The sequence below is a fragment of the Ixodes scapularis genome, unplaced genomic scaffold (assembly GCF_016920785.2).
Source record: "Ixodes scapularis isolate PalLabHiFi unplaced genomic scaffold, ASM1692078v2 PGA_scaffold9__187_contigs__length_104089568, whole genome shotgun sequence".
NCBI classification, from domain to species: Eukaryota; Metazoa; Arthropoda; class Arachnida; order Ixodida; family Ixodidae; genus Ixodes; species Ixodes scapularis.
This window is the reverse complement of record NW_024609884.1, coordinates 4,179,047-4,206,551: the sequence shown is the minus strand read 5'-3', so window position 1 is coordinate 4,206,551 and position 27,505 is coordinate 4,179,047. Positions and strand designations below refer to the sequence as shown.

The 27,505-nt window shown below is 44.0% G+C and overlaps 1 protein-coding gene across 24 annotated transcripts; it reads left to right on the top strand.

The window, feature by feature from the left end:
- The first annotated feature begins 351 nt into the window (after positions 1-351).
- On the top strand, positions 352-19,370 carry LOC115322303 (probable proteasome subunit beta type-5). Of its 24 annotated transcripts, XR_005717855.3 has the most exons (8): positions 892-1,064; positions 1,159-1,268; positions 2,643-2,725; positions 3,287-3,316; positions 4,660-4,773; positions 5,039-5,141; positions 6,386-6,541; positions 19,182-19,370. XR_005717855.3 is itself a non-coding variant. In XM_040221208.1 (6 exons), the coding sequence occupies exons 1-5, from the start codon at positions 918-920 to the stop codon at positions 6,536-6,538; spliced, it is 504 nt and encodes a 167-aa protein (XP_040077142.1). In that variant the 5' UTR covers positions 892-917; the 3' UTR covers positions 6,539-6,541; positions 19,182-19,370. The 24 variants fall into 24 exon arrangements, 11 of the variants coding, with proteins under 11 accessions (XP_040077142.1, XP_042143126.1, XP_042143125.1 ...); XR_005717860.1 differs by lacking the exons at positions 892-1,064; positions 5,039-5,141 and adding an exon at positions 352-448; XR_005717858.3 differs by lacking the exon at positions 4,660-4,773.
- Positions 19,371-27,505: the final 8,135 nt, after the last annotated feature.

Sequence of the window (27,505 nt, the reverse complement as noted above, 5' to 3'; positions counted from 1 at the left end):
TAAGCTCAGGGGCTGGTTTCATTCGGGAATGACGATCAGCAAGCGCTCGATTGAACTGTCGCATCGCCAGCAACGTGCGACTGGTCGGCGAAAACCCATCAAGCCGAACTGGGATCCGCTTCCTCCATTAGAGGCCAGAGTACTTCAGGGGCAGGAGAATATCATAGCGACCATTTTAAGCCCCGCGTTATTCATAAAATCGCTGAAAAGTATGTTGCATCATCTTGTCTCGGGAGCCACACAAAAACAAGGAGGAACAGACTATTTTAACAAAACACAACGAGCGTTATTTTCATGCGGCTGTCATCACAGGACAACGGTTTCAGTTTCGCTCTTTCGAGTCAGATCCAATCCAAAGCGCGAGTGATTGCACGCACGGAACATGAAACGGGGATCACACAACAAAAGGGCTTCACACCCAGCTCGAATCCCATCCAGTACGATTTCCGTGAGTTCCCCAATCTTACCTATAGCCACCAGCAAAAAGACTAGTAGAAAGGCTAGCCCGATCGATAGAGTTCCCAATATAACGTTTAGCATTCTTCATGTGCGGTTAGGAAGCGCAGTATGCACAGCATGCACAGTAGTTTCCCGGAGAGATTTGTTTGTTGTCCTTCATTTTGTAGTAGGGCAAACATTTTGTTCTCATATAATCCATATGACACTTTTCATGGTGTTTGTTAAATTCTACCTTCGCATATTTTTTATAGTTTAACGCATAAGCTAAAACATATAAAAATATTATTTTTACTTAAAAAGGCTACTTTAAACAAGACCTAATTTCCGCAAAACGTCGCATTTGACTGAATGACTACTAGCGCTGACAAGCTTGATAGTGTCACTTTGCAACATAATTAATGAGCCTTCTAGGCCTGATTCTGAGAGCGGCTATGCAAGTGTTGATTTCTTTTTGTGTGATGGCCCACGAAAGTATCTTGCGGTTGGGTTTTCGCGCAGGTTTCGGCGAAGCGTCCCTAGATCAAGAGGATTTGCAACGCTTTGACGATGCTTTTGGTTCGAACTTTCGCTGTCACACGCAGCTTGCTCAACCGCTGTTCGACGACGTGGGTGTCTTGGCGGTACTGACGCGATGCTCGCTAGTGCTACTCGGTTGTTTCACTGCCGCAACATTTTTTTTTCTTTTCTTCGCTTTTTCAGCCGTTGGAAGCAGACGAAGGTTCGTTATGACAAGGGCACAAGTACCTTCAAGTACAAAGGAGGAGTCGCCGTTGCTGCCGAATTACGAGCTACGGGGGGCGAATACATCGGTATGACATCTTAATCCTTTTATAGATGCTATTAGGAGGCGATGTTTGCTCTGATAATTAAAGATGGAAATAAGCGAACCCGTGCAGTGCAGCAGAAAAAAGCAAGCGAAGTAAACTGCTCGTCGTATCCTTGTGCCTTTTGCTTGCTTCTAAATCGTGCCCAGGCTCCCAGAGTCAAGAAGATAATCGTGATTAGCAAGTACAGTCGGCAGCAAAAGTATGTGCCTGGATCGCGTCTCCGACTGGTATGTTTAGAGTCCTATCTCGCCCATACATCAAAAGTGGTCTCGAAGTGTCAACAAGTGACGTCACAAAAGCCGGAGTGTCATGCTGTTGCATGTCGCGATCCTTGCGGTTGGTCGTAGAAATGCTGGCGAAAAGCACAAGCGAACGCCAATGTCGCTGTCGTCACGGCGTCCCACCTTCTGGCTGCTAAAGCTTCCGTGGACCGCCACATTGGAGAGCGACCTGCAACATAACAGGCGTCTGCCACATACACTTCGCTGTTGGGATGCCGCCAGGATCGCGACCGGCGACAGTATGACACTTCTATGACGTCACCGGGAGGAAATCGAGGGACCACTTTTTTTGGACGTGGTAAACACACCAGTCAGAGACGCGTTCCAGGCATCATAGCTAAAGTGGCTAAAGTTTACGTGGCACGGGAGCACCGGTCGAAATGACTGACCCTCTGATGGCGCATCGCCAATCTCAAGACTCGTACTTTGTGCATGGGCTTCCTTTCATGTTCGCAGACATATTTTTTTTTTTTTTGCTCGCTTCCATCAGACACGCACAAGCTAACAGAGACTGGCCCAAGGTGCCGCGAAATGTTATCTGAGCATGGCAGCTCCGTCGCCCATCACGATGGGTTTGGCAGACGCGCAGCATGACGACTTGCAAAGCGGCACCTTGCGCCGGACCCAGTTATCTCGTGCACGTCGGATGGAAGCGAGTGAAAAAGACATGACTGTGAACACAAAAGGAAGCGCATTCTCGAAGTGCAAGTCTTGAGAGTGGCCGCGCGCTTCCAGAAGGCGCAGCCAGTCATTTCAGCTGGCGCTCCCGTGCCCCGCAAACATTTGCTGCCGACTGTATCTCATGGGGACGATGGCTGGAGGAGCTGCGGACTGCGTGTACTGGCAGCGAATGCTGCAGGGGATTTTCCATCGGCCTTATTTTCACCGGGACTTGCCCGACGATCAAACGAGTGTTGCCGAGCACGAGCTTGAGCGTCCCAATCCACTTCCAAATCCACTTTCCGAGCTGTGCTCGGAAAGTGAATTTTGAGCCAACGGCTGTTATGGTTGCATGCAGTCCATTGATGACTTGCAAGAGGCGGGGTGTGGACAGAGTTTCTCTGTTTTCTTGCAGGATTTACGAGCTGAGAAACCAAGAGGGGATCGCTATTGCTGCTGCTTCAAAATTGCTCGCCAATATCTTGTAAAACTACAAAGGTGCGTGCTGATTGCACTTTTGTGGATAAAGTGCTGCGCTGGATAGTCTCTACATACGCATCATTCTATTTTTGTAGAGCGTAGATGACCTGCTGCTTACTGCATAAATGGCTTTGTGCTAACTCGGTAGCTGAGCATCTTTGATACCACAGGACTCAAATCGGAGTTTGTGGCAGGGATCCCTGAGCTAAAATGATTCTAGTCGTTTTGTGATGAAAAATCGAGCACAAAGAGACGAGGACAAAAGAGAAAGGAACATAGGCAGGCATGTTCTGTGTTCCTTCCTCTTTTGTCCTTGCCAGTTTGTGCGTGATTTTTCATCATGTTCAACATTTACCAACTCGCCCAGCTTATTACTTTATTCTAGTCGTTTCGCTGAGCCCTACCCGAGGCACCTAAGAAAATGGATAGAGATAGTGTTTGTTAGCTACAAGTGTTGCTGGACTGTTTCTAGAAGTGTTTGTTTAAACCTCGAAGTGAGGCTACTTTGCTTGGATTATACGGGTTTGTTGTAGTGCAAGGTGTTTCACGAGAGATTGAGTTGTGTTTTCTTTGTTACAGGATGCCATGATCTTTGGCTGGGACAAGCGGGTAAGATCTCTCACATATAGGTTATACTGCATTGCCAGATTTTAGAAGGATTCAGTGTCATTTATTACCTGTTTGGGAAACTGGGTCAATTTACCAACATTTGAAAAATAATTTAGCCATTAAATTATAAGCAACTATAATGTTTGTGATGCAAGTGTGTTGAGGGTTGCCACCTACCCGGTTTTCAGCTGGCAAGGCCGGTTTCCGTGTTTTCAACAAGCGTTTTTTCTTTTTAGTATTCAAGTGCAGTTTTTTTTTTGTTTCGTTTTTTAAACATTTATACACATTAAACCACCATCTACCACAAAATATGTTTGTCGATGGCAAGAAAAAAGAAAAACAAAATGTCACAATGTACGAGAAAAATCCGCTGAGGACTCCCCAGTAGAAAAACTCAGCGAGTGAGCGCGCAAGCTTGCGAAACGACGACGTCGTTTAAAATTTGCGGGTAGAAAAAAAAACAAAGTAAAAGAAACAGATAATGCAACTCAAAAGTCGCAAAGACCACCGAGCGGCTGTGGTAGCAAGAGGCCTAGCCCTGAGATGATCAGGGAAACGGTAAAAAGCAGGAAGCCGGCACCTGTGGGGGCACGGGGAATACAGGACTGTCCTGCCCTCCCTCTAGTTGTGCCTCCTGGAATGTGTTGGTTTTTCGACTTTTAACAGTTGTTCACATCTTGGCAAAGACATGCATGGTGCTACCACTCATCCACACATGAATGATTGGCGGAAAATTAATGCGTCCTGCACTCTCGTAAGCGCTGCAGCCCTGGTAATAGCGTGGAGGGCAGCCCGCAGTCTTTTTGCAGCTTGTTTACACTCTCTTCCTCTATTGCGGTTTAACGTCCGACAGAGGGCTTAGACGGCAGGACGTACGTCCACTCCTAAGCTGGCAATGCAGTGGGAGCTGCGCACTTGCCAGACCAATCAGCCGCCTCTCTTTCGTCGTCTAACCTAGCTCTCTGCGCGTAGGTATGAGCAGGAGCGTGACCACGTGACGAAAAATAAATGTGCGACTGATCAAACATGCACATAGCTTCTATCACTCTGCCAGCTTAGAGGTGTACGGGGTCTACATCTGTTTACGTCATCACGAAGCAGCAGGTATCATTCGGGTCATGGTTTTAAAAAAAGAGGGGGGGGGGGGGGGGGGGTAATTCTAGCTTTTGCCTTAGTGCCGGCGCCCGAGGCACGCAACGACACGTCTCCAGAGCCGGTGGAATGCTGGCTTTGATTCTCTCACTCGTAGCAGTGCAAAGAATATTGGTCAGCTACTTTCCTGATATGTGCTTTATCCTAACGAAATCTCGCTTCCTCCCTACTGTTACCTTCCCTCTCCCCAGACAACTACAAAGCTGGCTTCGGGAGGGACGCAGCCGGGGTTGTTGTGCAGTAACTCATTCGACTTAAGATCTCCAAGTCATTGGTGTAGTGGAGAGGTCGCACTCCCTGCCAGCGTGAGCCATGCTATATTTCAAGCACTTCCTTTCATTCTAATCGCAACACATGCAAGAAGTTGAGTAACTAAAGCATCACGTCTGGGCTCCTTGAACCTTACTTCTATTTTAATTTAAGTTAGTCTTTCTTGTAACACTTTTTGTTTTTATCAGTGGTTTAACTTTAAAGGGAAACTGAAGCGGTTCTGGGTTTGAGAAAAAAAAAAACACATAAATAGTCTTCATTCGGCCTTCAGGATCACAAATACAAAAAATTATATTTCAGATTGATGCTTCAGGTAGCCACAACAAGATTTTCTCTATACCGCTGAAGCCCCTCTTTCCCGGCCCTTTTGGTGGGAGGAGGGAATCGTGACGGGATTATTCAAGTATGTCAACATTTCTGCGCCTTCCACAACCCCTACCCAAGCAGTAAAAAAATGATGTACGTGTTGTGCTTGTGACATTCAAGTTCACCGGACAAACATAGGCTAAAATTCACATCCTACTCTTTTTTTTTTTTCAAGAACCTCTTTAGCTTCCCTTTAAACCTGTCTTCGCAAGTAGGTTATTGTAACAGTGTAACAATGCCCTCTCGTTATATCCATGACCTCCTTTCTTATGCCCCCCTGAATTGGTCCTTTGCATTGTTAAATGTTGTATTATAGTTTGCTTTGTCTGCACCAATATACCTACGGTATATGAAAAACGCCAACCAACGGGAAATTAGCAAGGTTTTAAAAATTGCTTAATTCATGGTGTTATGTTACGTTAGCTCGCAGAATCCCTTAACCCAAAACCATACTCCACCCTCTCCACGAGCACTGCCGTTTTTTTTTTGTTTTTTTTTTCTGGAGAAAGGTGGCAACTTTAACTACTCGTGCCTTTCGGCTTCCCTCCTTCGAGCTGAGTACCCTTTTTGCCTGCAGCTGATGAGCACTTGGTGTGTCTATCAAAGATGGAGGGGGGGGGGGGGGGGTTGTGCTTTGTCAGAGGTACAGTCGCACCTGTTCTAAGTGCTTGAGCAGTCGTGGCCCCTTCCAAAGTTGCTTGCCTGTGAAAGCTTATTAGCCCTAGGGAGTTTTTAAAAAAAATGTTGCGGAGCACTTGTTGCAAGGGCGATAGTTGGTACTGGTCCTTGCTTATGAGCACTTTGGCCGTGATTATGGCCTTCTTTGGGCCAAATAATTCTCAAGTTTGTGGAGGTACTGGTTTTGCCCCAAAGCATCCGACGAAAGTAAATACTGTGGCACTCAATTCCCCGATTTTTTTGTGGGTGCGGCTATTTTGGTGCTCAGTGACGAGTGGAAAATGCGACCACCTGAGCCCTAGGGTGGGATTGTTTTGCTCTGTCGTGGACCTTATTTCTAGAGGAAGCTTAGGACAGCTGGCAACAAGGAAGCTTTTAGGCTGTGCAAGGTACCGGCCGTTATAAAAGTGGTTAATATCAGTTGATGCATCCATCCTTCGGATGGCTCAAGTGCCACTCTGAAGCGTAGCTTAGTTAGTGGCATCCAAGCATACTGATTCATCCGAAGGTAGCAGATTTTGTTTCTGACTGTGAAAACCTCTGGTGACCTCAGGGACCCGACTTGTACTGTGTGGACAATGAGGGCAACCACCTCTCATGCAGCATGTTCTCCTCTGGCTTTGGGCCGACATACTCAATTCGGTGTCCTGGACAATGGCTACAAGTTTGACATGGACGACCAAGAGGCCTTGGAGCTTGCCCACAAGGCTATCCACCACGCCATCTTCAGGGACCTTGCGAGCGGTGGCATTGTGAGAGGTGGGAACTCCGTGGGAGAATGGGAGTCTTCTCTTAAATGCCAACAAGGTTTTGACATCGATGGGCCATTCCGGAAATGAGCAGCACCTTCTTTTCTATGCATTATGGCAGTCCGATCTTTGCAGCGTGAGGGAGGTCCCACAAAGCGGTTCATGTTGCTTTGGAGCTCTGAGAATACAAACGAGGTATTCGTTCTGTTTTCTTTGAGTTTTGACTATGCAAGAGAGAAGGGCTGCTTCCCGGACGTACACAAGTCGCTCAAGCATACCTGGGCACGGACCCACAATTCCACCTGCTGCGCAGTGTAGTGCACCGAGAGGTCTCGTGGTACTTTCCAGACATGTCTATTGCGAGTGTCTGAAAGGGACGTCTGTCATGTGTTTGCATGTTTTGGCTTTGTGAAAGTAGCATAAAAACATGCATATAATACGGGAAGCAATCCAAAACCTGCAAAGGGAAAAAAAAAAAAAGTTTGATCCAGGTATAGTGCGATTTAAGAACACTTGCTGAAGTACTGTTGAAATTTTGTGTGAGTTGGTTATGCATAAAGTTTGCGTTTTCTTTTTTCTTTAATTTAGGGCAGTTAATTTTTTCTTACAGATTTGGTGTTATTTTTATGTAGATTGGTTAAGTTATAACCAATTTACACAAAAAACAATCTCTGCAAAACCCCCCCCCCCCCCGAAAAAAAAAAAAAATCCAATTGCCAAATTTGAAGCAAGAAAAACAACACAGAACCCTAGTTTAAGAAACTAAAAACAGTGCAAAGATGGTCGCAGGACGATCTGCGTTCTGTTTGTATACTTCTGCTCATCCTTTGTCCATCTTCGCACTGCTTTTAGTTTCTTAGAACACTTGCTGTTCTGACAAACCACCGTAATTCTTTATTTGAACAAACAAAAGGCGAGGTCTAGAGTGCATTGTCCCTTCACAAATGGAGTTGGGTCCACTTCGATCTCGGTAAACTTTCCTGCGGCTCCAGGAAACTTCTTTATGTACCGTTTCACGCGAAAAGGGCTTGTTTCCGCTTCCTCCATTCACAAATGCAGCCTTCCTTCACCATAAACCTTCGTCCCGCTGCACCGTTACCGAAGCTCTCGGCCACTAAGATAACCTTTCTCTTCAATGCAGCCGAGCACTCCTTCCGCAGTGATTCCATTGCGCAGCTCGGCTGGATACGTAGGAAGATCTAGGGACAATGTTACACAAAAAGGTATACATTTTGGCGACTGCTTGCGCTAGGGATAGGGTAGTGGCTCGACTGCGCAACTCGCTACCACCAGGGCCCATTTGCTCGAAGCGCTTACCGCGGCTAAAGTTAGCCGCAGTACCTAGGAGAGGGATTTTGAAATCACAGGACTGGGGGGGGGCTCGGTAGGGATGCGGGGGGAAACATGGCAGTGCCCCGGTGAGTGAGCGCCGCTCGCTTTGGAACTAATATGTCATTGTAGCTGCAATATCGGGCGCGTTAGTCAGCAATGAATGTTGCCGGAGGCTTTCGCTTTGCCGTACCTCACTTAAATCGCAAAGCATGAGCAATGACCTCGCCACATTTTTTAGATAGTCTTTCAATTCTGGCCATTCCTAAGACTAAATGAACGCAATAATTGTTGGCATGGCAACGTTTTTGGAAAGCGGATTGCCTTGACTCAATCGGCCGGATATTGATAGCACACAAAAGCAGACAGCGTCCCAATATACCTTTTTTTAAATTACTCAAGCATTGAGGAGAACGCTGGAAATGTAATTCTACGGTCTGCATGCGCTGGCCTCCCCCTTATAAAAGATTCAAAGTAAATAATCATAATAAGGCTTTGACGAACGCGCGTGCAAGGCAAAATTCATTTTAGACTTTTTGCTTTAGAACAATTACTACTGCAGACGCCAGCACGTGCAACGCGTGTAACTACACTCGTAGCATGCACCTCAGTGCTTGGGAAATTAGAAAAAGGTCTATTGGGATGCTGTCTGCTTTTGTGTGCTATCAATATCAGGCCAATTGAGTCAAGGCAATCCACTTTCCAATGACGTTGCCATGCCGACAATTATCGCGTTCATATAGGCTTAGGAATGGCCAGAATCGAAAGACTATCTAAAAAAATGTGGCGAGGTCATTGCTCATGCTTTGCGATTTAAGTGAGGTAAGGCAAAGCGAAAGCCTCCTGCACCATTCGTTGCTGACTAACACGCCCGATATTGCAGCTACAATGACATATTAGTTTTAAAGCGAAGCTGCGCTCACTCACTGGGGCACCGCCATGTTTCCCCGCATCCCTGCCGAGCCAGTCACATGATTTCAAAATCCCTTTCCTAGGTACTGCGGCTAACTTTAGCCGCGGTTAGCGCTTCGAGCAAACAGGCTCAGATGATGATGATGATGATGATGGCTAATTTGATGCTCATTACTAGAGTTCTGTTTTCCGAGTTTATTTTTGCCGGACTCCGAATTCTCTGAAATTCGGAGTTTAATTATGCAGCGTTTCCTATTTTTCTGAAATAAAAAGAAATAATATCCGGGTGTAAATCTGTGCTCGATTAAAATGAATGCGCTTGTATCAAATATAATATCTGAAGTTGAATTCGGCATTGGCACTCTTGCCTTTGGCAAAAGTAATCTGTCCCACAACAGAACTTGCAAACTGGTGTTGCTTCGATCAACGTTGATAGCTTAAAATCACGAAACTCCTGAAGGTAGTTGCTGGGAAGCTCGTTTTGATCCCATCCTATTCGATCACCCTAGTCCGTGGCTGCGCAGCAGTGCTGTGAAGCTTTTTGGGGCGAAGTCGCCAGTTTTAGCAAAAAATCGCTGAGTGGTGATAATGATGATGACCTTTTTCGGATATTTTTTTTTTATTGTATATGACGTAAAGACTTTTTTTAACCCCTTAACCGTTTTTCATTTTTGGCAATTTTTAACCCTAAACCGCTTCTTTTTTTTATCTTCTTATCTTATGATCTCAGTTACTTCACGTATAAAGCCCTATTATGATTGAACGACGGAGCAAACAAACATTTTATTGATGTCGATTGTAATTGATTTGTTTTGGGGACAAGTTCAACTAACTTGTATTTAAAAAAAAAAAAAAAAAGAAAAAAAAAAAACAGGAGAAAAAAGCCCGGAATGGAAAGGAAAGTTTTCTGGGCCCCTAAGGCAATTTCGCGACCGTGTGATACAGCTCGAAACACGGAATTACACGAGCCTTCTCGCACTTGCTGCACCAAAACCTTGTCTCCTTCCTCAGCCTCTTTCCATTTTGGTCCTTCTTCTTGCAACAGAGGGTGCACTTTCGGGTTGGCTCGATTTTCTTTTCGGTCGGTGGGATGTAGGCGGGGAAGTGGCGGCCAGTGAGCCGGTCAACATCAAGCAGGCTGGAGGGACGACCGCGCTTTGGCTTCTGTGAGGGTTCGTGGTACTTGTTCAGGATGCTCTCAATAAGAGCAAGACGGTACTCAATGTGGAGCATCTTACCTCCGTCTTTTTTGTACACAATGAAGGAGTTGTATGTGGCTTCATCTACAAGCTGACGAAATATCTTTTTGTAATATATCTTTTGTCGTTTCCTCGACACCGGGTAGTTTGCCAGCATTTGGTCGCACTTATCAACTCCCCCCATGGTGTGGTTGTAGTCCCGAACGATGCTAGACTTGGCTACGGCTCGTCCTCTTGTGTCTGAGAACTTTTCAATTTCTGCACTATGCACTGTGCTCATTACGGTGACAACTTTCTTGTCTCGCCACTGGAGAGCAACACACTTCCCCCGCTGGTAGGCGTGCGCGTCACCCTTCTTCAGCTTAGGTGCGCGAAACTCTGGTGGCATCTCCTTCCTGTTGGCTCGCACAGTTCCATAGACATCTGTGCAGTTCTTGATGAGGGCATCAACAAGCTTCGGCGATGTGTAGAAATTGTCGATGGTCACGCAGTACCCCTTGCCAAGGAGTGGCTCCAGCAACTTCAGCACCACCCTTGTCCCCATTGCAGATTCTAGAGGAACCGGAATAAGAGTGCTGAGATCTGTACCTTTTCCAGTGTAGATCAAACTGTTCCATACATAGCCTGATGCTGCCTCGTACAACATGAAGAATTTTATCCCAAAACGGGCCCTCTTCAATGGGAGGTACTGCACCCAACCCAACCTCCCTTTGAACAGCATGAGGCTTTCGTCGATAGAGACGTCTTTCTTTGGTATGTAGGCCGTCCGGTACCTCTCAACCAAACGCGACAGAAATGGCCATATCTTGTAGAGCTTGGGCTGTGGATGAGTGCCGAGATCGGTTGAACTCTCGTTGTCCACGAAGTGAAGCATCCTCATGATGAGTTGGAACCGGTTACCGCTCATCACTTCTCCAAAGATGGGCGTGTGCAGAAGCTTGTTCTTCGACCAGTACCACTCTTGCTCCGGTTTTTGCACAATCCCTTGCAACAGCAGGAGCGACAAAAAAACCCGCATCTCTTCCGTTGTTGTTGGTACCCATTTCTTGAGGTGAGAATGCTCGCTAAGTTGGCTGGCGTTGAGTTTTTGCTCAGCATAGCGGTTGGCTTCCCTAACTATCAACGAGATCAAGCCGTTGTCCAGAAAAGCTTCAAAGTACTCAAGCACGTCAGTGGTTGATTGGACTGAAAATGTCTTACCCGGGCTGCCGAGAAAAGGGAACCGAGGAGGGGCTGGCGGAACACTGTTCATGTCAATTTTCGACCACTGCCGAGCATCGGCAATAGCGCGATCTGGATCGTCGTCGTCCTCCGCTTCGTCCGAGGAGCTGCTGAGTTTGACGTCGTAATCACTGTCTTCTTCACTTGAAGAGCAGAAGTAGACATCAGTATCCATGTCGCTATCAAAGTCTTCTGTAAAAGAAGCATTTCTTTTCCCTTTGGATGGGCCCGGGCCACACGTGTCACCACCACCGGACGCCATTTTTCAATCTCGTCTTCAAACGAAGAAAAAGACAAAACACAAACCAAACAGATGCAAAATTGCCGTTCCTGTGCTGCCATCTGTCGGCAGCATCTCAAACTGCGTTATGAACGAGCCTGGGTCGTCTAAAACGGCGAAGGGGCGAATGATGGAGGACAGACGAGCTACAGTCGTCCTAAACGGTTTGGGGACGGCTCGAGGTGAACGAGCTAGGCTCGTCCAAAACGGTTAAGGGGTTAAACTTTTTTTTTTTTTTTTTTGCGACAAGACAAGTGAATAGTTGGAGTCGGCTGTTGTATTTCCAAGGGACTCGCAAACACCTTGAGTGACTCAAAGCGTTGGCGAGAAGATCCTGGTCCATGAACAAAACAGCAGAAGGCTTTTCTGCTTCATCCTTATCGAACAAAACCCTCGCTTCAACACGCAAAGGTGTTTTTTTTTTTTTTTTTTTTTTTTTTTTACGGTTACAAAAAATGTTTTTTGAACACCTGATGTTCCCTGAGAAATGGAGTGGTTCTAAAGTGGTAAAGTGGTTCGGGGTCGGAGAACGTCACCTCACTCACAACGGGATGAATAAAAATGAGTGACATCCAGACCTGTCCCCTGGAAGCCACCAGTGAGGTTCTTTTCTTCTCTGATGATGATGTTTGATGCTGATGCTAGCTGCTTGATGTCAATTTTGAAGTCTCGCCTCTTGTCGAGGATGTCGAATAACGCATCAAAGAGATTTGACGTCAACAAGAACAAATACGTTTACTAATTAAAAGCGGATATAAAAATTACAAGAGCGGAATTTCACAGAACAGTCATCCTTGCCGGACACAGCAGGAGTCTTCCGGCAAGACCCGCTCCGGGAGCGTATATCTGGTCACTCCCTGGAGTCCGTACAAAAACTCCTTTCCCCAGTCCTCCTTGGGTTTAAAAACCCATGGCCGCCACTTGTTCCACCCAATCACAGTCCATACCCCTCCTATTGGGTGCAGTTGGCTACGCCCTCATAACATACATACGAGAGGTCACGCACCCCCCACCTCTGGGGACGGAACGAAGACCCTTGGGTGATCACTGGTCTCCGAACACAGGGAGGGTCGCAGGAAAAGGGCCCGAATGGGCACCCTATTCCACGTGTGGCGGCGTCGGCGTAGCCACCTGCCAAGGCGGTTCTCAGAAGAGAAGATGACGAAAACCAACACGAGTCGGAAGCCGAAAGCAGTATCAGGAATCACGTATCTCCCCCCGGCCTGGCTCCCCTTGAGAAGCAAAGAGAGCCGCCAGGATGGAGAGACGCGGTGCGGTGAGGACCGGAAAGGCAAACATCGTCGGGTAAGAGAAAGAAAAAAGGGACCCTGACGAGTCGATCCCAGATGCTGTCCGTCCGGCAAACGTGCAGGGTCTTTCCAGGTGCGCTGCCGCGGGCGCGCAATGATCGGGACCTGACACCGCCGAAGAAAACCTCTCACCATCCACCCTTCTGAGCCAAAGCGGCCGTGTATACAAACAGAGAGCCGCCTTCGAGCGGCGGCTTCAGGACACAAAGCTCTTCAAATGGTGCACCCTTTCGACCGCTGCCGCGCATTGCGACAACTTCACACCACCGGAGAGCTATCTGACTGACAAATTTTCCCCCTCGTCCACGTAGTTTTATTAACAATAATTTACATAACTGGAAGGAAAAGTCCCCAAAAAAGTCGCTAAGACTCCAAAAACACAAAATTGTCGTTAGGACGACTGAAAACAATCTAAATTTAGCGACTTTCTCGCTAAGTTAACACCACTGCTGCGCAGAGGGGGAGTGGTAAAAGGTGTAATATGGAAGTTAAAACTGCCCCTTTCCATGAAATCTCTATGGATCATAGCTTTCACTTACAGAAACACAACCCCTCCTTCCTCTAAGAAGCACAAATAGTGTGGTCCAGAGTGGAAACTGGAACATTGGCTTTTGTCATGAAATAGAAGTGAAGTACTGTGACCTGTTGTCCTGAATGAACCTGATGACATATAAAATAAGACTTCTTTTGTCAGTGATTCAAGATTTTAAAGGAAACTGGGGTGGTATTTTCTCAGGACCATTGACCCTGGGCTCTGACCAAACTTAATTGTAAAACTGTCGCCTTTTTTTTTTCATTGGGGCATTTAAAATTGGAGTTTATTAGATAAATTGAATTGACGTAAATTTTACCGGTGACTGTTTGTCCGAGTTTTTTGGATTTATCCAAAAACGGGGAACCTTGCACTTTACTTTGAAACCAAAACTATCAGAACCCATATTTGCAAGTACCCCCGCAAACATGTGCAACAACTTCTGTCATAAGTCGCAACGCGACCGTTTTGGAGCAGTCGCTTCTGAACCGATTTTTGCGACAAGTTGCTGGGCATCCTTGCCCGGCGGCTATCAGCAGTGGCTTGGATGTGACGTTTGGTGTGCCTCACGTTAACTTTACATCCGGCACGCCCAACTTCTGTGGGAGAAGTTGCGTGGCGGCTCTGCGGCGGCTCTGGTCAGCGCTATTAAAGAATACCCATTTCTTTATAAAAGCAGCACCCAGATTTGAACGAGTGCCTGAAAAAGAACTACCGTAAAATAGGTACCGCGAAAGCACTCACTTAATTCAAGGGCCCACTATTTACATTTCCCAAACTTGGGAATTCCGCAAATAATACGTTAAGCACTCGATTTGACCAGATAAGCACCCATGTTCATATTAACCTAATTTTCAGTGAAAGTGGGGTGGGCACTCACACTGTATTTTACGGTAGCCCTATCAGCAAATCCGTGTCACTATTGACTTGACAGCTCGAGCTACCGCATACTGCAACGTTGATGTAGCGATTGTGCTTCATTGTACGGTTCTGAAGGACCTGGGCCAACCGAACAAGTCCTTTTTCATATGAAAATGACAATGTAGCTGTGAGACAACGAAAATGGGAAAGCAGCTAAACGTGAACTTGAGCTGTGGCGGGGAAGACGGAATGGACGGCGGCTCCCGTGAGCTTCCGAGAAGCGGCTCACTGGTTTCACCCGTTTCCTTATAACTAGGAGCACCCCTGTTCAAACAAGCGCCTGAAAAAAAAACTCTGCCTGGCGGCAACTTCGTGGCTTCTGGCTTCGCAGGTTCGCAGTTTCGCAAAAGCTCGAGGGAGTGCACACCAGTGTAGCGGCTGCTTTTATTATACAGTACCAAAGGTCCCAGGCCAATATCCCGAGTTTTTTTTTTTTGTGAAAACAACGAGAATGCGAAAGCAGCGAAACGCGAATGCGGAAAGTATGGAATCGACGGCGGCGCCCGAGAGCTTCCGAGAAAAGACTCGCCAATTGCCTGCAGTGTGAACGTTGGTGGTCGCTTGTCGTATGTCGCTCGCGCAACTCTCGCGACTTGCAAGTGTGAATGCGCCTGAATCGATCGGAGTGTAATGTGAGCGCAAATTTTATGAGCTAAAATCGGGGGAAATATTTCGGTATTATACTCAGCTTTTACGGTAAACTGGGGTACTGCGAAGGTCACATTTTCTACCAACAGGAAAGATGTTTAAAAGCCAAGATCACCTCTGCCAACTCTCCCCTCAACCCAGTTTTTTGTCGGTCATGTGGTGGGACATAACTTTATGTGCAAGGTAATTAGGACGCCGATTACCAATCACTCGAGACTATAGATTTATTTTGGCTACATCGTGGCTGCCGATATAGATCCTTTGAATTGAGTCCTTCTTGCAACAGCACATAGTAACCGGTGGACGGGAGCTCTATGTTCGTCGTCTTCCCCAATTCTCTTGTGCCGTTTAAAGGCTTTTGACCATGCTTTCACCATAAACCTGCTTCAGCCTGTGGGCTGCTAATATTATGTGCTGTTCAATAAAGGGTATTTTTGACAAGTCACTCAGCACTACATTGCTTGCTCACAGCAGCTAGATGTCTACTTAGACGAAGCTCCTTTTCCGTACAGGGAGATTATATTACGGTTCTAGAGGTTTGTTTTTTGTTCTTCTCTGACCAATATCTGAGGGGGTTTCGGGGAGTTTAATTTTTACTGAAAATTTGAAGCGTTCCTTCATCGTACACAAAATTCTGTTTTTTCTTTTCGTGTTTAGCGGCATTGGCCTAAGTAAAAAATATAGCACTCTGCAAGTTTAGTAAAGGAGTCTTTTCATAGACAATGGAATGAGAGGTGAGCCTTTCACAATATAAAATGACCTGTTTAAATTAGCGTACAGTTAAATAACTCGTTTGTCTTGAGAAGAGCCCTCTTCAGATGGATGTGCCGAATGAAATTCCGATACTCAGCAATGTGAAGCGCATCCTTTCCATTAGCCGTGCTAACTTGTACGCAGCAAAACGTTCAGACTAGTGTCATCCTTGAACAATTAAATTTCTTTGACGCTCATTAACATGGTTTCCTACGTAGACTTTCCACCATGATGCAACCGACAGAAACAGTACATGACATCGCGGAATCTCTAGACAGGCAGGGGCAAGTCGATGTAGTATTTATGGATTTTTCTAAAGCCTTTAACTGTGTGGCGCATCCCAGACTTCTGCAAAAGATTGGGATAATTCTACATAATAGCAACATAACCAAATGGATTGAATCATATCTTGTAAACTGCAGCCAAAGTGTATTCGTAAGAGGTGTTTACTCTGATAACGTACCCATTGTCTTGGGTGTCCCTCAGGGGTCTGTCCTGGGGCCCCTCTTATTTCTTATTTTTATAAACGATTTGAGCAGTCATGTAAAAACGTTGATAAGAATGTTCGCGGATGACTGTATTTTGTACCACGAAATAAAAAGACTAGAGGACCAGCTTTATCTCAGTAAATCCCTGCTGGATTTTTCGAACTGGTACTCTGCCTATCAAATGCCACTCCCCCCCCCCCCCCCCCCCCCCCAAAAAAAAAAAAAAAATTTCTGCAAACAAAAGTTGATTTTCAAAAATGCCATATTTACATTCACCAACATCTAGAGAGCATTCCCAAAAAGTTTCATTAGTTCACACTGTATAATTAATTATTCATAAATTATTTTCGACCCACGAATGCTAAAGAAAAGGTAGAGGTTGAAGCATTTTGGACACATTTCTCTACGTTCCACTTTTTGGCATAAATTTCACTTTAGGAAAACTATTGTTTTCCTATTACACAGTCGAGAATTATTCTTAGGTGGTTTTCTGGGATAGAATTTTGTGAGGAACATGCCTGGCTGGTTGGTTTTTGTGCTTTAACATTCTTTTATGCTAAAAAAAACTCGAACAACTACATTTGTAAAAAGGCACGGACATCAAATTTTTAAAAAAAATCTTATGGAGTTATACTTATGAAAAACAATACATTATAGCAAAATAACTAGCTGTGTATGTACTATGGATATTCCTATGACTATTACACATAAAAATCACAAGTTTTTATTTTATTTTAAAACAATAGTTTTCCTAAGCAAACACACTGACTTCCATATTGTAACATTCATAACAAGTTTCAGAATTGACATAGGAGAATGAAATTTGGCAGGGATGGTCTTGCCACTCATATAAACTTCCACTGCAAATTTGATGAAATCAAGCAAGCTGTAGAGAAGTTGACTTCTCTGGGTAGTGTCCCCCCTTAAAGGGGGGGTGCAATGATTTCCGGACTTCGGTCAAACATTTGTGGGAGTTGCCTTCTGACCCTTCCGAAGTAAAGGTCAGAAAACAGATTTCGCCTGTGTGTCCTGGTTGTGTAAAAAAGAGATAAATATTGCCATTTCGGGCACCCCTCAACTCACTCCCAGTCTTCGGGGCCACACCTGGTCGCACTCCTAGTGACGTAATTCGGGGTGCTATGTAGCTTCCCGTGTGCTGTCTCGGAGGACGCTTCCTCTCCCTCTCTCTGCTGACATTAGCGGGCGTTATGCTGCAGCTTAGAGCTGAGACAGGTCACGTAATCTTTTCGCCGTAGTTCCTTCGGCTGCCACTTGTGGCTGCAGGTGGGGGAAATAGCTCGACTTTTGCTTTGAGGTTATGCAGCGGAATCGCAACATTTTTGAATGAAGGAGATGTTTTCTCTATCCTCCGGGACACGATAAACAACATAAAAATGACGATGCAAATTCTTTTCATCTTAAAATCGTTGCACCCCCCCCTTTAACCTGAGCATATGTGTTAGTATGACTTTTATTCGAAAAAAGCGTCCGTTTACTTTTTTCTGCACTGTAAACAACCATCCTCTCCCAAGCATGTCCAACTTTAAATACCTTTCTGTAACTATTTCCACAGATCTATGATGGAATATTCATGTAGATACAGTTGTATGCAAAGCCCAAGGCAAGCTCTGGTTCCTAAAACAAAACCTAAAGCATTGTACCAGCTTAACTAAACTGATTGTATACAAGCCATTGATTCACCCAGTGCTTGAGTATGCATCAGCTGTTTGGGACCCTCCTACACAAGCAAATGTAAACATACTGGAAATGGTTCAACAGAAAGCCCTTTGTTTCATATAATAAATACAGCGCCCTAGATTCTCTGACCCCCTCTACATGCAAGCCAAGTCAGTCGCACTTAAGGAACAGCACTAGTTCCACACTCGGATGGTTTATCTGTTTTTGCTATTAAACAATGTTTTTAATATTGATATAGTTAAATACTTAAAACCAAAATTAACCCGCGCAGTTAGAGGTGTCCACAGTAGGTCGTTGATGCCCTTCTGTCGTACAAAATGATTCAAACAATCCTTTTTTTCGATTTCAGTTGAGAATTAGGACAAGCTTCTGCTAGAGGTCCCGAAATGTGATAGCGTAGATCTGTTTTTAAATGCTTTACGGAACACTATTGAGAACTTTTACGTACTATACTTTGGTCTTGTTATAACCGCCACTGATTTCATTTATCGCAGTATTTACCCAACTATGTGTGCTTTGTCTTGGAATGTTATCTCTCTATTTTTTTTCCCAAACTGTACATTGCTGTTTTATTTGCATTCTGTACAATCGACTTGAAAGGTGTTTATGTTTTCACCTGTTTATGCAACACCCACACCTGCTACAGCTCTCAAATGTGAGCCAGCAGTATGTATGAATAAAAAAAAGTAAAATCACACAGCCAGTTGTATAAAAATGTGTATTATCTGGCTTAATTATCGGGGCGCTTTTGCTTTTTGCCTCTCACGTAGGGTAGAGGTGCTAAAAAGTCTGACTGCATCTCTCAAACCCGTTATCAACATGACTGATGAGTTCATCTCCAACAAAAAGACGCCAGAGAAAGACGAATCAACGTCTAGGAAAGAGATGTGTCCAGGAGGAAGGCTCTTAGAAGGGAAGGTGACACATGTCTAACTAGTATTATAGAAGGGTTATCTCCTTTTTTCCAATAAGAAGTCCAAAAGACATTCTTTGTTACCCTTGCCAACAAGTGAAACAAAAAAAAAAAAAAGGTGTGGAAAAGTGGTTTTAGGGTTTCAGAAGTTAGTCTGGTTGGGTTTTTACAACTGGCAGTGCCCAAATTCTAACATTTTTTAAAGTATAAATTGGAGTTTGCAGTATTTTTACCGATGAGTGCTTTTCTAATTTTATTGGATTTATCCGAAAACGCAGAACCCTAGTCTTATTAATATTCTAAGAATTGTCATGGGTCTCTTATACTCATATATTGCCATACAGACCCAGTTGTGGAACTTTTGGATCCTACCTCGTAGTACCAGTGGCTAGTCGAGATTGAATTGCACGAACACTAACCAATTTCATTGACACGATCCTTTCCAGTTTACCAAGTGTATCTCTGAAGAAGACAGCATGGATCTGCACTACAAGTTTCAAGCAGAGAAGATGCAGTGATATCTATGTACTCAAGATTGACTCAAGAGCATCCACTGAAAAGATGCAGCGCAAGTGATATACTCCTTTTTTGCGACGCGAGTGAAAACAATAAAACTGCACTTTGATGCACGTTCATGGTTGTTCAACTGTAAAATTGAACTAGACCTAGAAATAGTTGAAAATGACAAAATTGACGTTTTCAAGGGGATTGGATTGGGTTAATAATTTAGCTTGTAGGTAATCCATGACAGCAAATTCAAGGCAAATGACGAGGACAAGGGGACACAAACATGGTGCTACTTAGCTGAAGCTTTATTCGTGTTGGCATCTGGCATAAATACTACCAGCAAAACAAGCCAGGAAAAAAACAACTGAAACTCGGGTACAGGTTACATGCCATCTACAGCATTGTCGCTCGTCTGAGAAAACCCAGTTCCACATCCGACGACAGTCGGGGTTCGCTAACACACTGGCCCTAATCTTCCAATTTCACGTGCCTCTAAAATCCCTCGAGCAATTCTGTATTTAACGGTTTTAACATTGAAAGAATTTGCAGTTTTAAATTTTTGCATTGTTTATCTTACCAAAAGGGGTGGAGAAACTGCCTCATTATTTTGGAATATTGCGATTCCGTTGCGTAATAGCACAGCAAAGAACGGGAATATTTCGCGATTTGCAGCCTGGGGGTGGCGGCCACGGGAACTAAGTCACGACGCACTCCTGGGTGCAATTTATTTATTTATTTCAATACCCTCGGGGCCAACAGCATTACAAAGAAAAGTGGGTTATAGTCAACAACCAAAAAAAAAATACATATACAATGAATAACTTAAAGGTTAGTTGTGAACAATAGAAATTAGTAACAGCAGTTTCAAACAAATCATCTGCCTGGATTATGGCGATGGAGGTGAGAAAGCAGTTCCAATCCAGAGAAGTTTTGGGAATGAAAAATTGTTGAAATGTGTTTGTGCTACATAGTGGTACACCTACTTAATGATGGTGATCAAGACGGGATGAACCATAGAAAGGTGGTGTAAGGAGACGTTGACTGAGGAATGAGTTAGTGCGAAATATTTTATGGGCGAGACACAAACGGGCTACCTTTCGGCGTGAGGCAAGACTAGGCAAAGATAAGTTGACTTCATAGAGGTGACACTTGCAGTGCGGTGATAATTACTAAGGCGAAAACGAGCGGTACGATTTTGAACAGCTTCTAGGGGGCTAACCAAATTTAAAAGTTTGAGTCCCAGATAGACAACATATATTCAAGATTCGACCGTACAAGTGTTTTGAGTTAATTTCGAAGGGGAGGGAGCTAAAAAAAAAAGTTTTAAATAGCCGAGCATACGATTAGCATTACTAATAATATATCCAATATGTATTTTCCAGGAAAGATCAGGTGTTATGTGTACGCCCAGGTACTTGTAAGACGGCACAGAAAGTAAGGGAACATTGTTAAGACAGTAGCAAGGAGAAACTGAATGATTACGAGACGCCCTCATTGCTTTGTACTTAGTTGTGTTAAGCTCCATATGCCAGGTTTCACACCGATGAAGAATAATGTTAATGTCTGTGGAGCTTGATAACATCTTAATCATCTTTAATTTCATTGTGAACGACACAATCATCTGTAAAAAGGTTGATTGAGGAAGAAATGTTATTCGGCAGGTCATTAATAAGGATTAAAAACAAAAGTGGGCCTAGCAAACAAGTTTGCAAGACATACCATTATGTGCTCAATCTAATGCTATATTTTATAAACGGTGTCATTTCAACACGAGTACATGCATCAAAAACCTGATATCATCGACGAAGTTGTACTATATTCAGTTTCAGTGGTGCTATCTGACAGAAATTTTAAAAAAAACTATTCGTTCCTTGAGCGTCACACAGTTAGTACTACGTCAGTTGAACTTCCTTACGGAAAGGCAAGCTCTCCGTTCCCTCTCCCTCTCCACATCGCTCAGACCAACTTTCAAGGTCGCCATGTGTATCGCAAGCAGAGGCCACGTGCGCTGGAGGCTTTGAAAGAGAACCCAACCGGTTTCTCCTATCCCCAGGAGTCTGTCACTGTACACATGACCCGGAAGATGGTGTAAGAGTTGAGAGCGCATACGCAAAATTGGTTTTCAGTTCTTTAATCCAGACGTAACGGGGAACAACTACCACAGTTATTTGACCCAAGTCTAAACATTGTCGCCCATTTAAGCACTCCACAATCTTCGAACGTAAGTTTGCAATTTCAGTTGCGTCAAGCGCTGAATTCTGTCATGGATTGAATAGCACTCAATATGATGGCTTCTGGTAGGGTGAAGCGCAGACGTGCCACATGGACCCCTTTTTAACTCGTAAACTCTTGTGAGCCAACGGTACAAGTAACGATTACTAGTAATCTGGACATCTATAGGGCGAGCGAGTGTGCCAAAATGCATCTTCGGTGCATCGGAATGCGAGGAGCACGCTAATCAAAAGGCAACGTAAAGAACACGCAGGGAACATCTGATGATGGGGCAGCCAAGCGTGCTTCATCGTTGGTTGACTTTGGGGGGAAACAAAAGCAGGTGGGCGTATTTGGGGGGTAAACAAATGCCTGAGGTGCGCAAGGAGCTAACAAACTGGCACACCATATACAATCTTGACGTTGATTTCGAAAAAGGAAAATTCTCCGTTTCATATTTTTTTATCCTAAAAAATAAATTGTGTGTTTTATGCTCATATCATTAACAAGTTGTGCTGTGGAGAAAGTGAGAAGCAGGGCGTCGAACCGGAACCGAACCATTATTTTTAGCTGAACTAAAACTAAACCAAAAAAAAATATAATGGTTAGTGGTTCAGTCTTTTTTTTTTTTTTTTTTGTTAGTATCGCAAAATTAATATTTGGGAATAAAACATTGGCAGCTGTATTTCTATGTATCGATCAAATCGTCATGTACAGAATTACAATGTATGAAAAATTGCGGATTTTCGTGGCACTATGATTAACCATGTGTCACGTGACGTCATGGTGTCAAAACATGCTGTCAAGTAATGTCACGTTACATGACTTACTGCGTCAAGTCGATTTAATTTGAGAAATTCACTAGATTTATTAACCTTGTTGACACCGTGACTTTAACATGACATCACGACTTCCCACCGCGAGTCACGTGACACCATACTCTACTGTCATGAGCCCCGAGTCGAATGCTCGGGTTCATGACGATCAGCATCGCCAAACATTCGGGTAACGGCTTGTGTTCAATTAAAGATGATGATAGCCAAACTCTAACAATATACTCTATGCTTTGCCAACCCCAGCTCATGACTATGATGAACACTGACGGTATATAATTAGCGTCAGATCATGTGACCGCTTGTTCTCATTGCGAATTGAGGTGGGAAAAGCTGTTTCTTTACTTTATTTTTTTCTGCGTCTGTCATTGCATGGAGGGCAAATCTAATGGATATTTTTGCAAGCTATCAACGTTGGGGATTAGTTCTTAGCGGTATTTACTGACAGTACAAAAAATGTTGCACGACCCATTTGACATTTTTGAGGCACCCAAATATGGTTTTGTTGTTGCTGAACTGGCCTCAAAAAGTTGTCCCCAAGAATAGAAGTATTTAAAGGACTAATTGTGACCTATTAATCCGACGTTGCATAGAACTACAATCAAGGAAGGGATACCTGAAAAGAAAGATCCTAGTGGCCTCAGAGAACAGTTGAACGTTGGCAACCGGTCGGAAGTCTCACAAGAGCATTGCTCGCAAGTTCTTTCCCAAGTTTCAACCATCTCTGCATTTTGTTTAGACTTCACAGTTAGAATAAAAACAATGGAGGGTTACTGTTAACAAGTAACCAATATAAATGTCGAATTGACACCATAAAATGGAGGATGCAGTCCCTCAGGAATAGAAAGTATTGTCTGGAGGAGAAACAAAGAAATAAAAAAAGGGGCGGGAAGGGGGGGAGGAGTTTTAGTTTTAAAAACATACTGTGTTGTAAAGGTTCCTCTGCCCCGCGTATTCGGCGCAGACCAGAAAGCGTGGCTCCGGAAACTACTTTGTTGGCAAAAAAACTGTTGCCGGAAAGCGCGTTTCTGTTGTGCCCGATGCTTGTGCCGTTCCTTACAACGATGCTCTAAGAAGAATCATTTGTGCCTTTGAAACACTTAGCTTGCACTGAGCGCAAACCTTCTGCAGCGTACATTTTGCACCACCAGATATGATTTTTTTAGCAGGAACAAATTGAAATGACCACCAGCAATATATTATGATGACATCATGTGCAAACCATGTTAAAAAGTTCAGCTTTCTGGTGAAATGCAGTGTTCGCAACACTAGCAATAGGTGTCCGAATTGTAAAATTGTGCAGTACTTATAGCAGTCTTGCGATCATATATGGCAGCCTAATGAAATGTTAGAGAGCATGACTGATAAAGCACGGAGTTGTAAATTTAGGGCCCAAAACAAGTGCACGTAAAACCAAATATAGCATTAGCCTACCGAGGCAGTATTTCACGAAGTTTGGAGCTCATGCAAGCTGATGAAACGTGATTTATATTGAAATTTAAAAAAATCTTTGTCTGTCCTTCGTGCTATTTATGTGTAATTAGGAATGTCATTGCATGCATCTTTATGCATTTCTTTTTGCAGTAAGGCATTGTGTAAGGGATTATTTAAACGAAATGCCATTTATTATCTCTCTTTCTGCACATTTCGTGTATTTGCCTTCAGATCTATCATGTGAGCACAAAGTCCTTTAGACATACCCTGCAACCCGGTGTTTCACGCTGCCAAACAGTGAACAAAAACATGTTTCCGTGGACTAAACAGCGGGAGTATTTTCGAGTATCGTCCTCCTGTGTCCGCCTCAAGCGGTTACGTGAACTTCATAAAAATATTTTTAATTACTGACTTAAGATTTGACAACATAAACAAAGGCCAATCATCTTAAAGATATACATCATAAGTAAATGCACCTCCAAATTATCTGAAAGGTGCTCTGCAAATCTTTTCCGACGTTTTTATCCTCGATAGGCACGTCGTGATTTGGAAGAGCCTTACACAAATTTGATTTTGAAGCTGCTTTAAATAACTATGTGTTCCTGAGACATATAACTTCTTTAACATATATAAGTTTGTTATTGCCTCTTTTATGTGGTGAACATAACTTTTATGTGTCTGTGGGGTGGACAAAAAAAAAAGTCCGAGGACACCTGTAAACTCTTCTTACAAGTTGTGAATGTGAAAGCATAAATGTCGTTCTTCCGCTCCCTCAGTTCGTCTGCGGCGTGATTGCGTGGACGGCCACGTTTCGCAACTGTCGAGGTAGCGGCCGACAGCCGAGCGCGCGATCTCGTGAAGCGGCCGCACTGCACCGAGCTCGGCCGTGCAACCTCTCCGGAGTTGGCCTGAGTGGGCTGTGTGGCCAGGCGCTCCCTCTTACCGGCGGCCGGGCCGCTGCGTGTGCTGCACCGCCATAAAGAGGGCTTCTCTGGTGGCGTATTTTAGAACTATGCCGCGCAAGAGCCAATGGGAGCCTCGTTCCTTGATGATGCACGCCAGCCAATGGGAGCCTGTCCATCAGATCGCGGCTTCACTTCACTCCATTGGGACGTGGGAGTTTAGGTGCCGTCGGTGCCGTTTGGTGCGGCTTCAAAGCTGATGATGTCGGTCCACTCCATGGGACAGTTAATGCTTTCGCATTAACAAAGCACACAGGCGTGCGTAGCGGAACTACGACGATTACTCACAAAAACCGTCAGGAAGTGTCCAATTAAGTAGCTGCCATGTCGAGTAGATCATTAAATACTTTGTTTCATTTAAACGAAATCATCAGTTAGCAAGGGTGATGCTTATTTGCAAATTGAATTGACTGGCCTCTTGTCAAGAAGAAATGTCAAAAGCCAGACTATGCCAGTCTGTCCTGCACAAGAAAATGTTCACTTGGGCAAGCACTATTTTAGACCAGATTCAATCTGAGTACGAAGGGGCTTATAGATTAGCGTGAACAATTTTGATTACTCCTTTCTGCATGATTCGTCACCTGCATCACGCTGCTGGGTGGAAACGTTTGGTTTGAAAAACAAGCATTGTGATTACTGCTCAGTGTTTCTATAAAAGATAGACTGAAAGGGCTTGTCCTAAAACATTTGTGGCATTTTGAAAATTTTATTGCTTTTTGCTCAGTTGTGCTGTCATCATATATACAGTAGCGAACAAAAATATATGCTGTTTCGGTTTTACGTGGGCTAACTTTTCTTCGAACTGTGATACAGATATAAAGATTGGAACGGAACACTACATTAACATATTTATAGAGTAGAAACTGATGCTTAATTAAATATAAATCAATCAACTAGACGTCGAGCAATACTTCTGATAAAGGATCGAAATATCATATATTTTTGTTCACTACTATATATTGTGAAATATATTTCGTAAACCATAGTTCATGATATGTATGGCGACGAGGTGCCCATTTCATGATTTTATGCACTGTAATTCCTTAGTTCAAGGGCACAACCACGATTCAACTTTCAATACTGCGACGCAAGGTTGTACCTATTACGGGCATTTTATGCGACCTACCACACGTTGCGACAAAATTTGATACTTGTAAATAGATTAGCTTGAACTTTAGAACAATACTTGAACACTAAGAAAGGACAGTATAGTTGTAAAGTTCAAGCTGATCTATTTACAAGTATGCACTACCAACAAACTCAACATTTTACTGTTATTTAAACATCTTGATTCAGGTAAGATATATGAGACTCCGGGAAGCAGAGGGATGTTGAGTTGTATAATCACTACATTTTGTATTTTAATGTAAAATTTCTTTTGCTGTTGCATTGAAATTAAATAACGGAATTTCATATTTTTGGTACCTGAAAGTAAGTGGCTGTACGGACAATGGAAAAAACGATATAGTGTTTCAAACCGGTTTGAACCGTTATTTTTGCTCCCCGGAGCTGAACTAAAAGCCGTGAACCCGAACCTAACCCCAAAAAATTTCGGCTCGACACTCTGGCGAGAAGCAATATAGTGTGAAAGTTTATCTGCTCCTCTCATGTTTGTCCCTTCCCCCAACCTAGCTCAACCAATGACGATGCGCGCTTGGCTGCCTCGTCATGGCGCGTTCCCTACAGCTTCTGTATGTTGCGTTTTGATTGGCATGCTCCTAGCATTCCGATACACCAGACGAATTTTGGAACAGTTGCGTATAGGTTACAGACATTAGCTGCCAAAGGAATATCAGATGCAGAAAGACAAAAGAAAAGGAAGTGTTAGTGCTTGCTATTTTGTTTGCTGCTGGCAGTTATTCTCAAACTTGGCCTTTTTCATATTGAATGTGCTGATTTGACATAAGACAGCTAAAATGCCATTTATGTGCTGAAATAAATTACAAACAGATTTGTTTTTACCTTGCTTGAACAGTGATTTTCCTACACACTGCCTAGGGGGGGGGGGGTGTAAACCCCCCCCCCCCCCCCCCCTAATTTCAATTCCTGGGGAAACCCCTGCCTGAACAAAAGATCCAGTTTGGTATTCAAAATTATTCTGTCCTAACATAATTTCAGTGGAACACTATTTGGGTCACCTTTGAATCCATACATAAATTAACATTGAGAGACATTGATATATACTTTAATCAGGATGCGAGCTTCTACGACTTTCTAAAGAAAAAAATAAAGTGCTCGTGCAACAGCATTTTTCATCATTCTGTTGTGCCAACTGTCTGCTGTGCAATGAATGCTAACGAGTGGTTGTACAGGACTGGGAAAGCAAAGGAGGCATTCTTTTGGCTGGACCAGCCACCATAATCTTCTGTTGAAACATTACTGGACATCATCTTGGAACAATCGTACCTCCAGTATCAGCCTTGAAGAAGCAAATCTTACCTTTTATATATTAGTATGATGGCATGCAACGACACAACCTACAAGCCTCCACAGTAAGATGCAGATGCAGATATTGCTTTTCTAGGAACTTAGCTGCTGTTGAACCAGAGCAAACTACACACTGGCAGGCCTGTGCAACTGTTAGCAAAACCACATTAGCAGTTTTAATGAGGGCCTTTTGATTCTAAGAAACCAGCAACTGTTTGTTCACACTAACAGTGTCATGCCGTGTGCAGAGCACAACACAGCATGAGCTCATTCCGGTCACTTACGTGGTAAAGTTTGGTGTTCGCCAATACCATCTCCGAGCAAAATCTGAAACAGCGCAAATATACTGCTCCCGTTGTGTCGCGGTGTACGTAAGAAGATCAAATTTCAGAAATA

Coding starts and splice junctions, on each gene's coding strand:
- LOC115322303 (XM_042287189.1), top strand. CDS start 1,006: ATGCTTTTGGTTCGAACTTTCGCTGTCACACGCAGCTTGCTCAACCGC. Junction 3,317..6,385: donor TCTTTGGCTGGGACAAGCGG/GTAAGATCTCTC, acceptor CCTCTCATGCAG/CATGTTCTCCTCTGGCTTTG. Junction 6,542..18,597: donor GAGCGGTGGCATTGTGAGAG/GTGGGAACTCCG, acceptor CACGTAGGGTAG/AGGTGCTAAAAAGTCTGACT.